The 17927-nt window shown below is 47.3% G+C and overlaps 1 protein-coding gene across 3 annotated transcripts in view; it reads right to left on the bottom strand.

The window, feature by feature from the left end:
• FLNB (filamin B) overlaps window positions 1-15787 on the bottom strand; it is a 72157-nt gene extending 56370 nt beyond the window's left edge. For all 3 annotated transcript variants that reach the window (XM_063411872.1, XM_063411874.1, XM_063411873.1), the window contains exon 1: window positions 15307-15787. In XM_063411872.1, coding sequence (XP_063267942.1) covers window positions 15307-15655 — 349 coding nt within the window. In that variant the 5' untranslated portion in view covers window positions 15656-15787. The remainder of the gene's footprint in view (window positions 1-15306) is intronic.
• Window positions 15788-17927: the final 2140 nt, after the last annotated feature.

Raw genomic sequence — 17927 nt, 5'->3', positions numbered from 1 at the left:
CTGCCAAAACCACCCCACAATGAGCCCTGTGAGCACAGCCCCTGCACCAGTAAAGCACATTCCCTGCTGCTGAGCTCATCCCAACACCCCTCAGTGCTGCTACTGGTCCCAGGAGTGGCTGGGACACTGCTGCTCCCACATGCCTATGCTAGGGACAGACAGTGCAGGCATTCTGCACCACCACCGAACCAGCAGGTGACATTCAACCCCTTTGATGGCAAAGATCCATGTTTGCAGGGAAGAATGAGTGGAAGCTGGGCGGCAGAGCAGCCAGCCTTCATGCTTCACTATGCAAAGGGAGCCCAAGCCAGCATGGGACAGTTCTGCTTCCCTTTAGACTCAGGTCGACTCAACAGCACCCCCTCCTCCAGGACAACATAGCTGACAGCATGCCAAGACTGACTGCATCAACCTCACAGACACCAGGTGGATTGGGAAAGCCCCTGTACAGCACTTGGCAGCATAGGATGGGGCTGTAGAGAACGGCTTCAGGGTAGCACCCACACAGACACTCACAACCAGAAGCCCCAGGTTCAGAGGCGGGTGAGAGGGAAGCTCCATGAAGCCATGGGGACAGCACAACACAAGGCACCCAAGTGCTAATTAATCATCCAGGAATAACTTGAGAAGGAATGTCCCTGCAGTGGGGAGTGAACACACCAGAATTTGATTTCTGTTAAATGATGGAGGGAGGGGGAAGAAGGCATCCTCCTGCCTTTGTCACACTCTGCTGAGAAACAACTGGCTCAACTTTTGAAACCAAGTAACATGACAAAAACTACACCTCCCTCCTCCAGTCATGAGACAGGAGAGAAAAAGGTATGACCCTATGCCAGGTCTGCACTACCCAGGAGTCATTTCCTTTACTGCCATGGCACAGGAAGGCTTCAGCTTCCCATCAGAGCAGATAGCTACACCTAAGTCAGCAACATCTCTAGTGAATTCACACAAAACGAGTTTCAATTTAAGCAAAACAGTAAAATTTTAGTTTTTAATGTATAATCGTCTATACCTCACAAGAAACATCTACCTAAGAGTTTGATCAACTCAAGGTTGTTTCATTCACATGTGCAAACAAAAAAACGCATGTCCACACAACACAATTTGTGCATACACAACCAGAAAGCCAAGCCTTAATCAGAAAGGCTGAACTGAAAAAAACAACTCTAGTGTCAGAATACTGCCAAGTGACACAACAAAGCTACAAATTGTCTCTGAAGCCTAAGAGTGCTGTAGCCACCTCTGTAGGATTAAGGTAATCCTAAATCTTGCAGGTTACATCAGGTCTCATCAAGGTCAAAAACCTGTCTAGTTCATGCAAAGACCTCCCAGGGGCTGGCAGAGAGGCATTAGTTGACAAGCTGTTAGCACTGTGCTGTATCTCGTATTAGTGAATGAGTATTACCAATCTTCAGTACAGGGGACAACAAAAAGGTCCACCCTCCAGCATCTCAGGCATTGGCAATAAAAGAATTGCAAGAGACAGGGCTACAAAAAAAAGATGCCTCAGCAAGACCAAAGAAGCAACTAATAATGCAGAGCTTTCCAGGCACCAAAGTGATCTCTGTGCTACTAACAACGTGTTTATTCACACGGTGAAGAGATCAAGGTAGTTATATGAAACAGCATGTAAAGTTTTGCCAAGATAAATGAGCCTATTCAGATAGGGCTGCCTAACATCTCCTGTGCAGCAGATGCCAGGCACAAAAGCTGCAAGGGATGGACTTGTGAAGCCAAACCCAACACATCTGAAATTATCAGAAGTGATTATTGTTTGGGGAAATCCTTGGCCACAACATACAGCAAGATTCAATTTTTCCACTTGAAACCAGAATTGCTACACTGACTGTGGTTCACTGTGCACAGGGCTGTTCAAAGGAAATCCCCATTCATGCAGCCCTGCACAGCTCAACCCAAATCCACTCTGCACTGCAGCTCCAAAGTACTGAGGATTGGAGCACATTTTGTGGTCTAGGGTTAGTAACACATCAGAAAGTAACCTGCCAGTTACTTTAGCTTTGCAAGAGATTTGTGGTTTGTCTCAGTTTTTATCATCCGATTCTGAGCGTCTAACAGCACTGCTCTGTGCAGGCTTTATTTCAAAGCATATAAGCCCAGGTGCCATGCTACTCTGTAGCTTAATGACAGTTATTCCAGCCATCTCTGTCCAACCATTTCCCTGAGAAGCAACAGGAAAGGTAATGATACTCTAACATGCTCTGCTCAGTTTGGCTGCAACAGAGTGAATTTTCTTCATAGTTGCTGGAATGGGGCTGGGTTTTGGATGTGTGCTGAAAACCATGCTGATAACACAAGGATGTTTTTGTTACTGCTGAGCAGTGTTTACACAGAATCAAGGCATTTTCTGCCTCTCACCCCACCCCAACAGTTTCCCGTGAGTGGGCTGGGGATGCACAAGAAATTGAGAGGGGACAGCAGATCCTCAGTGACTCAAGGGATACTGCATACTGTATGGTGCCATGCTCAGCACAAAACTAGAAGAAAGCGGGGGGGATATTTGGAGTGATATCACCTGTCTTCCCCAGTAACCATTACATGTGACAGATGGCTGAACACCTTCCTGCCCATAGGAAGTTGTGAATAAATGCCTTGTTTTGTCTTGTTTATTAAACTGTCACACAAGTTTTCCCACTCTTACTCTTCCAATCCTCTCCCCCATCCCACCACAGGGAAGTGAGCGAGCAGCTGTGTGGGCCTGAGTTGCTGGCTAGGCTTAAACTATGACATGCAATTGTACCTTCAGTACAGATTGGAACAGGCACTTTGGAGTTACCCTCCAAATCTGAATTTTATCAGTTCATTTTGACATTCAGACATAGTACTCATTCAACAGAAATATACAGCACAAGAAGTAGCTCAACACCCACACACTCCAACACCAGAACTGTCTCATCAGGCCACCGCCTGTAAGCACTGCTGTGATGATATGAAACACCCAAAATGAGCCCTCATCCTGTCTTCAAGCTCCAGCCATCACCACAGCATTGCCATGTAAGTGTCAAGCAGGAGGGAGTGACAGAGCCAGGCTGCTTTCTTGCAGCTGCATGCTAAGCAAGGATGTGCAGGACACGGTCACTACAAACACATGCATGGCCTGGAAGGCACTGCTGCGTTTCCATGACCATTATGAAGATGTCTTCAGGCTTCTGTCTGTAAGCCAGCTGGATTTAATTCCCCATGAACTTTCACATATAGACAGCTATCCTCTCCCTCCACGGGAAACCATGACTAGCCCTCTCCAAGAAGGAATGGGGTTGCTTTCTTCCTGGAAGGCCACTTCTTAAGTAAAAAACATTGTGTGCTGCATCTTGAAGGAAAAATGCTCTCCACTCTTTCTGGGGAAACAGTGAAGCTTGAACAGAGTTTTGTAAGCTTGTGCAACACAGCCGTAAACACACTTCCATCTGCACATCACACAAGACTCTCCCCTGCACCATGTTGATGTGAGCTCTGTGTGTTTAACACCCCCCCACAAGAGCGCTGTGTTTATACAGTTTCAGCTACAAGCCGCTAACATAAGGAAGAGATGCTTGGCTTGAGGCCCAGGTAATTCATCCAACTGTAGCACCCACTATCAGACAGATTTGTTTTGAGAGGAGCTTTCACAACTGGGAACATGGTGCTGAATCTGCAGAGGCAGAGTCTGCACAAGTGGTCTCCAAGCGCCTGAAAGAGGACCATCTGAGATTAATGGTATAGCTTGAGCACACATTAGTCCCAGCTGTGTAACATCCACTCATGCAAACCATATAGCTCCCACCTCCCACTCAAACTCACTCCCTGCACATAAAAGCTTTGCTTCAAATGTGAGGGTTTTGCATGGCCCTGAATAGTCCAAGTCCCCATCTCACCCCAGCTGCTATGGGCTCGCCAGCCCCAGGCCTCAGAGCTGCCCTCCTGCGCCATGCCAGGGCTCTGCTCAGGGGCCATCCTCACACTCTCCTAGCAAAATGCTGAGGCAGATATGCTCATTTGACACCATCAGCCTAACCCAACTTAGTCAGGAGCTGCTCAGCTGTAACAGTCTCTGGCTGCTAACAGTCTCCAAACTAGCCAGTGCTCAGGGGTTTACTACCTTTCCTCTCCAGAGGCTGGACTTCAAACCCTTCAACTAAAGGCTTCACACAAATGTTTCCAGACTTCACAAGCTTGCAGGTCTCTCCCTAATCTTCAGGGACAGCACTTCATCACACGCATGCTGACCAAGAAGGGTGCAGGCAATTACCAAATCCTCACCAGCTGCAAGATCCCATTTTTAATCTGCAGTCTCACATTATTCACATTTGCAAGCCTATTGTATTTCACATTTTTAACACAACACTAAAAATGTAGAGCACTGGCTCTAGGGGGAATTTTTCCAAAGCTGGAATAGTTGCAGCAACTTCACAAGCTATGCTGCTCTGCCTGATCTCCCATACTTCTTCCAGATACCTACCAGGTTAGATGATGTCCATTTTTAGCAATTCCTCCATTTCACCATGAAAAATGTTTACTGGCATATTAGTACCTCCATCCACACACAAGAGCCCCATAGGTGTTTATCTTACTCCCAGAGGAAGTCTGGGCTGCTTCTTTCAGTTTCTACATTTGAGCTTAAATACTCTCGCTAACCAGGTACTGCTTCAGAAGTCTGAGTTACTTCTCTTACAGGTAAAGTAAGAAATATTCTGCAGCCTTGTTAAAGCCTGTGTTTAAGTAATAAAGCTGGTTAACTTAAATATTTGAACTTCCTCTGCCTTAGGCAGTGCTTTCAACCAATAGCTACAGCACTATATGTGAAGCAGCTAATTTTTTTCTCTTTGCAATTAAAACCTTTCAAAGGGACATAGTTCTCTTCAGTTATTTATCTATATTTATCTAGAGGAAATATTTCTTTACTCAAACACCGAACTCAGAGCTAGGCTATAAAACAACAGCAAAATATGAAGTGTTGAAGTAGGGCTTTATGCCACTAACTTGAGGGCTTCCCTGTTTGAGTCAAGAGTCATTCAGCAAAGCATTCCACCCAGGAAATCCCAGACATTTTTACAGGGCCTGAACTAGCAGCTCCTCGCTCAAGTTTCCATCTCACAGTACTTTCATAGCAAAGCAAACCTTCTCCATGAGATGACCCTTGCAGAGTAGCTCCAAACTGCCTCTCTCCAGAAAGCAGTAGACTGGGATATACTCCAGTTAGAATTCCAATGGCAGTGCAGTTAATTCTCTGGGACAAGGTCTTTGCAATACCCTTGTCCAGGAGTAGCATATGCTTCTATCCCTGTAACTGCAGATGTCTGCAAGTCATTAGCATGCTCAGCAATGCTCCTTGAGCAGCCATAGATCATCCAGTGTGACAGTATCAAGGGCAGTGCTGAGCCACCCCACTGTACAGTGGCTGTGAGCTGAATGCAATCAGTGTTACTTCACTCATGTTTTTGTAGAGAACCTGGACCACTAGAAGACTGTTTCAGGCTCTTCTATGTTTTTTGGATGCAAAAAACATAACTGGCCACGTGGGAGCTGCACCTGCTTCTGCATGGCTCTGGGGAGCCCCAGGGCACACTGCAGCTTGGGGATCTGCAGGCACTCCCAGGTCACCTGACTTTGTGGCCTCTCACCAAGTAGACAACTCACTCGGTCATTGGCACCCTGATTGAGCTAGAAATCCCTGCTCCTGCTCAGCACTCAGATTAGGCTAGAGAAGTACTATTGGTACAGGAGCTGTTTTATCAACATGCAGCAACCTCTGCAAGCTAGGGTCTTCTCCAAAGCAGCTGTATTGGGCTGTGGCAAGTTACCTTCCTCCCTTTGGCCACCCACGTTCAATGTCACTGTTCAGTTGTTCAGTAGATATGCTGCATCCTATGTTAATACCATGGAATTTACATAATTCAGCACTAAATAGCACAGGAACACATAACCACATAGTGCTGATAGCATTAAGGTGGCACCACTATAGAGGTCCTACTGTACTCCCACTCTAAAAGTATCCATGTCTTTGTCCTGACTTCTGACAGTAGCACAGTCCAGCACTGGTGAGCTCAGGCTGTGGCACCAGAAGTCACTGCCCTTTCAAGTGTCACCACAAATTTTCCTGGCAGTCACCAGCCTAGATTCTCTGCTTCTTCATAGCTGCATTTTTACTACATGGCTAGAAGAATTGCCAAAAGAAATAATCCCCAGAGACAACTAAAGCTGTTTCTATTCGACTTTTAATTAGATCATTGATCTTGTTCTAGTGGTTACATGAGCTATAGGATATTTGCATGCAACCACAGTGGTAATCGACAGTTGGAACAAAGCTGAAACAACACGATTAACATCCCAAGTCTTCCTACAGATGGTATTTTAAGTCTGCTCGGACACCAACTTGTCCCTCACTAGGGAATTTAATAACAAGCCATGTCTGAGCAAGTGACAACGGCTCAGAGAGTCACTGCAACTGACATCAGCAACAGCTACTGACATCAGCAAACAGCAGCCCTTCAGGAACATCCAGCTGCTGAAGGAGGCTCAAAGATGCCTAGACTTCAGCTTGTTTGGGAGACCGACAAGCAGAATTACTTCTAGTTTTGCAGAGAAACCCTACAGAAACTGACTGTCTAGCTGTGATGGTGACACAACATTAAGGTGCAAGCTAGACACCAATTTTGTTTACCAAGCCAGCATTTCCTGTTCTGTAGCAAAGATCAAAAACAGAGAGATAAATCCAAGATTTGTGTCTCACACCATGATGGATAAAAAGTGTATTTATTATACTGTCAGTTCCCAGTGTGGAAGATGCATTTAAGACAAATGCAGGACCCTGCACATATACCCCAGATCAGGCTCTTTGCTCCTGTAGTCTGAGACCAGGGAAACGTGTTCCTACCACTCACCTTATAAAAAAGGGAGGATCTGCGCAAAGGCAAAGCTCACCTCCAGGATGTACCCATCAGTGTCTTAGCACTCAGACTTAAACTAGTTCCAAGACCTGGCTTGCCAGTATTTGCCTATGCAAAAGTCCACTAAAACTGCTGCACCTATTACTGCAAGGTTATTGTGAGAAAAGGGAATGTAAACCATTTAATTACACCAATTAAAGGAAACACAGATAGAGCAAGTTAGTATCTAGCCAAAGGGAACAGTATTTCCTCTTCTGTGTTTGAATAGCCCTCAAATGCACATATCATGGGTGTTTGCTTAGCACAGTTCTATACGCTGTGCCTTTTGCTGCAGGGCCCGCAAACATACACACAACATAGCTCACTAGTTACTCATTTTGGGCCCACCAACTATGATAGTGCATTTTAATATAGGCTCAGAAATACAGAATACATTGTCTCCTTACAAGAGAGGCCACAGAATAATAAAAACCAGTAGGTAGCCACAAGCATACAGGGTAGCCTGAAATTGCTGTTGGCTGTGAGCTGCAGAGGAGAGCAGTCACCAGCTTCCTACTCCCAGGTCAGGTTGGGGCAGCCCCCAGGACCAGACATGCTCACAACACTAATGCAAAGGATAGGAGTTGGCATTTCAGAGCAGCATATAACAGCTCAGCCCAGAGCTCATCACACAGATTTCAGCACAAAAAGTGGGTGGCTGTGGATACCGACAATGGTCTGAATTGTAGACATCAAGCAGCAGTGGTGTCTGTGTGAAATCATCCACATAATACCTTCACACAGGCCTGAGAAAGTGGCCTGAGAAGAATAAAAGAAGAACCATAACAATCCTCGAGAAGTGAAAAACCGTCAGCAGGTAGTGTTTTTTCCAACTTGTTTACTGGCAAGGATGCGTACGTGTAGGCTCTAACAACCAATCATATGAATTGTACCAAAGTACTGTATAAAAAGAGAATTTAGAAAATAAAGATGGCTCTCATTTTTGCTCTACGCTGAGAGTCATGTTGTTACTTCCATGCCTTCTGTACTCAATAGAGACAGGTGGCAGCACACCAGCTATAGGATAGCAGTTGTCTCCAGTGCCTTCAGCTGCTGCTCTGCAGCAGAGCAGCCATGCACAGGGCTGTAGCCAGTGTTGCAAATGCCTGCACCCCACCCAGGCAAGCAGGAGCCAGCAAGAGCCACTCCAGCAGCATGAGGAAAGCAGAGGGCGGCTCTCTGTTCAGCGCAGCACCCACACCATGCCAGAACCGATCACAGCGATGTGACAGTGGGATGTGCTGCAGGCATTGCCCAATTTGCCCCTCTCAGCAGGCAGGCTGAGTGTCAGCAGGGCAGTCTGTGCCCACCTCACCCGCAGAAGACCCATCATTTGGGAACTGTGCTGCCACACAGCCTGGCCAGCTCATGCTGGAGTAATTCAATGCTCTGACAAATAAATGCATCATGATTTACAGCATGGCCTGAAGCAAGGGAGAAGGGACAACAGCCCATGATGTCATTGTAGCCCACAGTCATTTTTGTGCTGTTACTGGGTAACATTGGCAGGAGAGTTCATGCAACCTGCTGCTGCTGTTAGATGAAAACAGCTTGTTGCTTTGCAAGAAAAGCCACAGCCTGGATGGTCAAAGCTCTGCCACTACCAACTCACCAGTCTGATCAGAAAAATTTGCTGTATTTCAGTGACCCAGACAAATTAACTCTGAAGTATCTGCTGAATTTATTCTTTAAAGTAAGAGACTGCCTTCTGTATTTACTGGTTCCTTCCCATTAGTTTAGTTGCCTACTTCTCCAGGTTGTAAGGAACAGCAAAGGGCCATCACCTGACTCAGAGGAAGCATCCCACTAGTAACCAGACAGTGCAGCTGTTTGTGCAGGCATTCTTAAACCCCTCAGGGAGACATGGCTGTTTTCTTTCAAGCACAATATCATCAGCAGGAGGTTCAAACAACTTCAACCCATCACACCACGGGAGACAGGATTCAGCTACTCCACCCTCTGCCCACTCCCAGGCAGCCCAGGACAGTGTCTGCTGCCTTACTCACCACAAGAGAGGATGTGCCAGGCAACCCTTGCTTCCTCAGGAACTTGAGCAAAGCTTCATTTGGCTGCTGTTTGAAGTGGCCTAGCTTATTTTCACTAGCACAAAAAATCCAGTTTATTCTTGCAGTGGTTGTATCCCAGTTGCCATGTACAAGCACAGTAGGAACTAGACACTGCACACATCTCACTATGGATGTTGAGACTTCAACTGGTTACAGCAGAATAGTGCTTACACAAGGATTTGCAATCCATTAGATGAACCCAAAGCCCACTACAGCAGATCCAATCCTCAGTGTGATGTACCAGATACTATATAGGCATGTTCAAAATTCAAAGTTAGTTCCAGGAGGGACAGAGAGCCAAGGGAGGCTGACAGGTTAGAGACCACATCAGAGCCCAGAGAACCATGTGGTTAAGATACACTTACTGCAAGGCTTTTCAGTACAGAACTGGGAATTATTTCCTAATGATGACCTAGAAGAAAGTCCTCCCTATTAGATTACAGAGCACTAGTTCTTCCTTAGGAGGAACGCAAACAGGCAGCAGTGCAACTACACAAACTTTTGCCTTGTGGGGAAAGAAAATTGGTGCCAAGTTCCCAGCAGCAGAACCTAGGGAAAGAAAACTCACTAGAGTTTCATTGCACAAATCCAAATAAACAGGCAGAGCTTGCTTAGCCCATTCCACAGAACCCCAGATCTCACTTGACTCAACTCCAAACCCGACGTCAAGTTCCCAGGAAGAACAAGGGTAGCTGTACTCACCCCACCTGGTGGGGGGTTGCAAGAGGTGAGTATCCACTTTTACCACTCACACAGACAGACAGGTACAGCAATCAATAAAAGATACGGAAGCAGCTAGCACGTTTCACAGACACAGTATTTTCATGAAACTGCTACTCTTATTCCTTCAAACACCACCTAAAGACACATACTGTTCCACCACCACCTTTGACCATCAGTAGGAATTCAGCCTGCAACAAGCTAAGTAGTACCATGCAGTGAAGGCTGTAGCACACTGGTCAGATCTCCACACAAGAGTAGGTGATGCCTTCCCCTAGTCTTTTCTATGTATATTTTGGGTCTTCCCACAGCAGTTAACATTTAGCTACACCAGGATTTCCTTCCTCCGGCAGAGACACACTTGGTATATCCGATTTCGTTTTTCTTGCCACATCCAAGTTGATTGCAGCTACCCATCCTCACCTACTTCCACCCACCATGTGTACCCATTACTACCATAATGCACTCCTTCTCCCCATTGGTGGGTACTCTAGAAAATGACCCACATCAGAGGACAAAAAAAAAGCAAGAAAACCCCGCAGGCACCTACAGTTTGTCTACAGAAAGCCTGGCTATCTCACCAACAGCCAGAGTCACACTCAATGCTTTGTAAGCAAGAGCCACTGTGACAGGCTCTTCAGGCACACTGGTATCACACCAAGGAGCCAAATATCAGTTCACTGAGCTCTGTGTCTTTTTTACTGTAATGACTTATGAGTCAAGTGACATATTCATGAGCTATCATGCCGGGCAACAAAAGAAGACAGGGCCAGCTGATGCTGGTGGCAGGGACCTGGTAAACATCACAGTAGTAGAGGCTGTTCACTCCAGCATCACCAGCAACACACTTTCACCGTGGTATGCTTGCTAAATATGCATTAGTGGTCTAAACTTAGCAGACCCTTGTTCAGGACTCAAACTAGCTGCTCATCAAAGTCTTTTTCTGAAGGGCAGAGAGAAAAGAGAATTCATCTGCAGCCTAGGGGATTCAGAGACCATTGTTTTACTTCTCATTGCTTGAAGCAGACACAGAACAATGCTGGCAATATAGCAGCATGACCACACACACGCCTAACCACATTCTTAAGTTACAGTTTAAGGGTAGAAAAAAAGTCATCCTAACCCATTTAGATTTAAATATCCCCATGTAAGTCAATACAGGACATGGCATTAGAATATGGAGCAGTTAAGATTTCAGTCCATCTTAAATAGCTGGCATAGCCTTCAGTGCCTTAAATGAAAAAGCTGTTTAGCACATTAGTCTAACTGGCTAAGTAATTTTACCGAAGTTTGATCACTTTACAAGTTTCCACTTATATGTAAAAGAATGCAAGAACAGTCTGTGTAAGCTACCTTAAAGTCTCCTGTAACTTGGAACTCATAGCTAAGGCAAAAGCATTTTTTCATTAGACCAGCAGTCCAACGACTGAAAGAGAAGGTCCTGAGGAGACCAAACACCTTTCAAAGCTGAAGCCACCTCCAGCAAAGAGGTCCACTGCCCATCTATCAAAAATTATTTTCAAGTGGAAGGAGTGTCATATTTCCAAAAAGCAGAAATCTGTTTCCAAGACACACTGGATATTTTCCAGAAAGCAGCATCCAGGGAAGTCACAGATAAGTGGCAGACAGTGTACCTCCTTATGATGTGTTAATACAACTTTGAGTGAGGCAGAAGAACACTTAAATGTACACAGGTTGAAAACATATTTTATTTTTTCAATTTTCAAGGACCTAGCTCTAAGCGTTATAGGACAACACATTTACTGTTTTACAATTTTCCCTCTGGAAATGTATGGTTTTGCTTTGTCATTCTTTAATGTATCAGCAGCAGAGGGAAGAAAGGTGGTTTTCAACTATTTTCCTAAAATGAGATTTCTAAAAGGTCCTCAGACTTTATAGAATCTTGATACATTCACCTTAAGCACACTATAGACCACAGTGTGTGCATCGAGTACTTGGTCATTAACCAAAACCCCACCCAATGCACAAGTTAGGTTTAGTCAGTAGTCCTGCAGCTGGGATATGCCACCACCAAACTCTCCATGAGGCAAGTACCAAAAGACCACGATTATAGCCCCATACTATCCTCATCCACTTCCTTCCTGCAACAGCTTAACTCCCTGCAGGCACTGCAGCAGGACACAGGACCACCACAGAGACAAATCTGTAAACAAATCACACAGCTGTAGCCAAGGCCAGCACTGGATCCTACTGCCATGGCAGCAGACATGCCACTGCCCATCCATTTACTTGCATTGCCACTTCATATCCTGCCTTTGTGAGGCAAGCTAAGTCAGCTCACTTACCTGGTGAAAGTGCAGCCTGGCAGAGAAACCACATTTTTCAGTTTGCTCAATCTGACTGTAGCAGCCCAAGTCTGCAGTTTTACTCAACAAGGCAGCTTGGCAACTATCCTCCCTCTACTAGTGATCTGAGGCTGCTGGGTGAGCAGTGGCCATAAGAACACTGCCAACAGGAACTGAGCAGTGGAGTACCAACCTAGGACCGGCCAGCTGCAACCTTGGGTGCAACTTGGCAGATCTCACCCCAAAACCATTTGCCAGGCTTCAGTCACCCAACTCCTCTGTTTCTAAGCTAGATCAGCTGACTCCTATTGCCAGTTACCAGGGTTTCTAGGGACAAGCTCAATGCCAAATTAGCTTCAACTCCCCTCTCTTCTCTGATAAGTATTCCGTAGTGTTGATTCAGCCCCGCCAGCCAAGAGCAAAGCCCTTGTGCTCTACATTCCTGGCATCCTACTCTCAGTGCCTGTTATGCAGCATGCCACTCAGCACCCAGGAATTTGCAATTATCTCAGTCTAGCAGGCAAGGAAAAAAAGCTAGACTTAACACTTGTTAACACTTGAGCAGCACAGCAGCCAACTCATGTTGAGCAGAAGGCTCCATGTAGTCACCTGCTCCCAAATCATCTTTTGCAGAGCATTCACTCCCATCTTTGCTGGATGGTGCTAATCACAGTGTGCTTCATTGCCTTTTCTACAGTAGATTTATACATGCAGTCAATTTTGCATTGAAGTAAAGACACTTCATGCCTAGAAGAAAAGCTTCCTGAAACTAGCAAAAGACTCTGAGCAGGGACTAAACAAAGGGTAACAGCAGTAGGAGAAGTTGGGCTGCTAATGTGCATCTAGAAAGGGTTGTGGTCAAACACTGTGTATAGGCAGACTTATTTCAAAAAGACAAACATTGAATGCCAAAACCTTGCTACTGGAAAGGTTTTAAAATGTGGTTATAGTACAGCAGCGGTAGCTGAGCCATAACACATGGCTTCCAGGAAGTTCCTGGAAGTTAAATAATAACTGGAACAGGCACTGCATCCACTTAGCAGAGGTTGATGGCATTATTAATGCCAGAAGTACAGCAAGCGCAGCTGTCAGGTTTTCCCAGCTGATTTGGCTCAGAGTTGGCCCTACACACCCCAGGCCCTAAAGACCAACCTGGTCTTTTCCACCTAGAGCCTTTACTAGTTTCTTTTTTTCACTTCAGCTCCAGGGTCTGCAATGGCCCTGGTTTTGTTCAACAACATAAAAGAGACTAAAGAGTAGAAACAAAAAGGAAGCCTCAAGTTTTTCAGGACCTGCAGTGAAAAACACACCAGGGGCAGGCAGCGAACCTAAAGGACACTTCACCTGCAGGACAGGTGCTGAGGGCTTCAGCCCTTCAACCTAGCAGAACACTGCAAGGCTCACTCAGAATGTCTTTTTTGGAAAGGGCATTCATAACTTTTTTTTTCAGAACAGGCTCGGTTCATCCAGGACTGTACAGTAGGGCTCCTGTGCCACTCCTTGGCTCCAGCTCAGGTGGCAAAGCACTGATGGAGCTGTACGCTCCTTCATGCAGAGGCTGGGATATGGCAAAAGCAGTAGCAGTCATAGTCATTCCATTCTCTCAAAGCTTCAAGTTTTCTCAGGGTTTGGATTTTTTAAATTTTATTTGGTTTTCTAATAGCCAACACAATGCAAGTAAGCTGTAAAACAAACAGACATGTCTTAAATGATTACAGACACCCTGCAGTTCAGCCTAACCACGTAATGGAGCTGTGCAGCCACAGCAGCTTTTCTAAAAAGGAAGTCACTGAAAACCAGACCTGACTGGAGTATCCTTGATCTCCCAAACCCACCACCCTCGGGAAGTTCCACAAATAGGAAGGCAGCTGGAGCAACAACATTTTTTTAGGGAAAACAATACAATAGGAGGCGAGTGCTGGCCTGGTGTTGGAGCTAGTCCAGCAGCTGTCACAGAAAGGTGAGCTCTGATGTTAGCAAAAGCTCAGCCCAGGAATCAGCAGCTGCAATTCAAACCCCACTGAGAGCAAAGGGAATCCATCTCTAAGTAAATAATTAGTGCCAGCTTCATTCCCAGCTGCCAAGTACATTAGCTGTTCTGCCCAGAGAGGACAATCAGACACTCGGAGTCCTCACTTGTCCAAAGCTGCTTTTACACATTAGTAGAGAGGAAGAGGGTACCCAGCTACAGGTTTCCAGAGAGGGCCAGGTCTCCCCCAAACTGGATAAGTTTCTATTTTCTTGCTTTTGTAGTTAAAACCTTTGAAGAGAAACAGCTTTTACCTTGGCCAAGCATTTTAGACAACTGAGGAGAGATACAGTCACCCAAATTCAGCTGTGCAATTCATCGAGGCCAGAGTCATCAGGAAGCAGTATAGTTATCTGGCAAAGAGCTAGAAAAGGCATTCACATTCCTTCCCAGAGAGCTCTCAGGCATTCAAATTACTGCTTTACAGACCAAGTTGTGGCCACACCTGAGCTATTCCCCAAACGGTCACCGAATGAATTCCTAAGGGACCATCCGCAATCCGACGTGCATGCCAGCAGTCTCCAAACCAGCTATAAACAAACTGCATGCTCCAGTATGGTGCGGGCAGACAAATCGCATGCCAGCCTGGGTGGCAGCAGCTCAAAGCACCTATTGCTTGGGCTTTAGCAGGGTTCCTTGAACATTTCCTGCCCTAACCAACCGCAGTAGAAAGATTGAGAAGAAAAGTGCAATTCTATTCAAAACATGCAACTGTGCTTAAGCAAGTATCAATGCTAATCTGAACACTGGCATCATCTACTGGGCTGCGGTGAGCAAAGTCTCCCCACTCTCCTATACCACCTACGGCTGCAGCTATTCCACACAGCCGCGAGAGTCTGACTCCAGCACCCTGCCAGAGCCCAGGTACGCCCAGCTAGAGTGGCATCGTCCTGCCGCATACTCCTGCCGGGCTGCTGGAAGGGCCAGTGCCTGGAGGAACTGCCTGCACAGGGAGAGAACACGCTCTGGCACTAGGTTTCTTCAGGAAAGACCTGAAAGCAAAGCTTCACCTCTGAAGTGGTGATCAAGAGGAACACGCTGAGGACAGGAGCTCACTGCCAGCTCCGACAGCCGGGCTGTGGGGCAGCCCCACGGCACACACAGCTCTTTAAAGACTGAAGCAGCAGAAGCCCCTCAGCTTCCAAGCCCGCAGCCCCCACTGCCCTGAGCCCCGTCATGGTTCCCGCAGGCAAAAGTCCAGCACAGGAAAACACACAATAAAACGAGAAAACAACGAAACGGCCCGCCAGAGACACACTCACCGATGGAGACCAGCTTGATGCTCTCCCGCTCCAGGAACTCGAGGGCCACCGAGACATTCTCCAGCTGCATCTGGCGGAAGGTGGGCCGCTGGTGGTACTTGCGGTACATGCGCTTCTGGCTAAGCACCTCCAGCAGAGCGATCAGCCGTAGCCCGTCGCTCAAGTCATGCTGCAGGTTACCGATGCGCTTGTTGACGCAGCGCAGGTGCTCGTTGCACCAGCGGGTGAAGGTATTCTGCTGGATCCGCTTCCAAGGCGCGTCCTCCGCCAGGTCCTTCTCGGTGGCGGGCATCTCTCCGTCGGGATCGGCCGCTCTCCGCACGCCCTGACCCCGCGCCTGCGTGCTCATGGCCAGTCCTGCTCCGCCTCCTCGATCCGCTACGCTCCGCCCGCGCCCCGCCCGGCAGCCTTGAAGGAGGGAGGGAGTGCAGAGCGCGGCGCGCAGCAGCGGCCCTTTTCTTGCTCTCGTGCCTGCTCCTGCTGCCCAACCGCTCTGCGCGGCGCCGCCCGGCCTTTATCCGCCGGGAGTGGCACGCCCTCCGCCGCATCAACCCCGCGCCCCGCCGCACCGGCCCGCGGGGGCCGGCCCGGCCTGGCCGAGCCCTTGATGGGCTAGGGGCTACGCTGGGCCCACACTCACCTGGCCGAGGTGCCGGACGGGGCTGGGGTGCGGCTCCCGGACAGGGGCAGGAGCGCAGCTGGCCTAGCGCTAGTGCCCGGCTGGGGTGCAGCCCCCTCGTCCCACAGACAAATGAAGCCCAGTAGTAGCAGGAGCACAGCCGCCGACCCACCCGCAAACCCCTACCACAGTCCCACGCAGGCGACACAGGTCAGGCTGCCAGCCGTGTGTCGGCTGCGGGTGGATGCAGCCACGGGTGGGTGACCCCTCGCCGGGCCTGCAGAGCTGTGCAGGGTGGCCGGCAGAGCCAAGCCTCTGGGCTGGGGGGATTCGATTCTGCACGGCCCGTGCCGGGAGAGGTTGAGAGTGCTCACACGAGGTGCAATGGGGCAGAGGGACAGCAACCTCTGCCGACAGACACGATTTTATCGGCCATTTGGAAATTACAGAAACTTCTAGAATTACAGAACTTCTAGAATTCCTGGGGGGTGGTTCTTTGCTTTTCCCCCCACTTTTGTGACTGATTTCCTGGTGCGCCACTCCCTGCTGACGTACAAGGCTGTGACTTGCCGCTGACTCATTTGATGTCAGCAGAGTCAATAGAACGCTCCAGCTGCCTTGCTGCGTACTGAATTTTTGCAGGTCGCCGAGACATCTCATGACACTGGGTCGCTGCAAGCTGTGGTGAGGTGTCCCTGTGTGTCCCTATCCCGAAGGAAGCGTGTGCCCACCCGCTCACCCTCGAGTCCAATCCAGCACGCACTTACGGTATTGGCTTTGCTGCCAGGAGCTGCTCCACCGATTCAAGCAAAGTGTGTGTGTGTCTACCTATTTACATCAAGGCTGCCACACTGAAAGGTGCAGGTATCTGTCAGAGAAGACAAATCCATTAAAACACGATCAATAAATTAAATTACTACAGTCATTCTCAGCTAGAAAATTAGAATACGGATGTCCAATTATTTTTTTTTCAAAGGAGTTATTCTAATGCCTGCACTAAACCATCACACCATGGTTTCTCTCCAGTGACCTAATAGATCCCTCCCCCAGACTAATTTATATTAGATGCATTTGTTGACAATAAATTAAGAAAAAAGAAAATATGAAGGTGAGGTAAAGTGGAGTTATATCTAAACTTCCATTGTTCCCTAATCAGCATTGCCTCCTGTTTTAAAACTATCAAAGAAATCAAGAGATCAGATTTAGTACACTGAGATGTTGAGGTGTATCTCATGGCAGAGCAGCCACTGCCCTTTCCTCAAGTTACTGAGCCAAACAGCAGGAAGCTGCTTTTATTATTAAAATAAAAACTGACATTAAGTGGGAGCTTGAATTTACAGAGACAGGGCATAGAGATGCTGCAGCCAGGGCAGATTGTGCCTCTGCAAGCAGCTCTCTGCTGTCAGTGCAGGCTTGTCCAGCCCAGGGGAAAGCAGCCTGGAAACATGGAGCTGAGCCTTTTCTCAAGGACTTTTCTCCCATCATCCTATACTTCATCTTTTAATAGATACTAATTGCTTATTGACTTTGGCCTGGGTTGGGACTCCTTAGCAACCATTCCACATCCAGATTAGCTGATTGCTTATAATGATTAAGTTTCCGTTCCTTTTCACTCCCACACCTAGTAATGCACACTCTTTATTATCATTTTGTGCCTGTGCCATGCTGACAGTTGAAGCTTCAGACATTATTTTTTCTTTAACAAAGGCAATGAACAGGAATTACACAGGAAAAAAGACAGAATTAGTAGTAGGACCTCTATTTTTAACTTGTGTATTTAGTTAAAATTTTCAATAAAAGTACATTTTTCCATAGACCCAGCAAAGAAAATTTTCATCACAATGATATACTGTGCAATGACATGCTCTGCACACATAAGGACAGTGGTTTCTTTGAGTGGTTTTCCACCACTCCATCCATCCATCCATCCATCCATCCATCCATCCATCCATCCATCCATCCATCCATCCATCCATCCATCCCATCAGAAGCACTGAGGCAC

Source organism: Prinia subflava, chromosome 14 (genome assembly GCF_021018805.1).
Source record: "Prinia subflava isolate CZ2003 ecotype Zambia chromosome 14, Cam_Psub_1.2, whole genome shotgun sequence".
Taxonomy (NCBI): Eukaryota; Metazoa; Chordata; class Aves; order Passeriformes; family Cisticolidae; genus Prinia; species Prinia subflava.
This window is presented reverse-complemented; position numbering and strand designations above follow the sequence as displayed.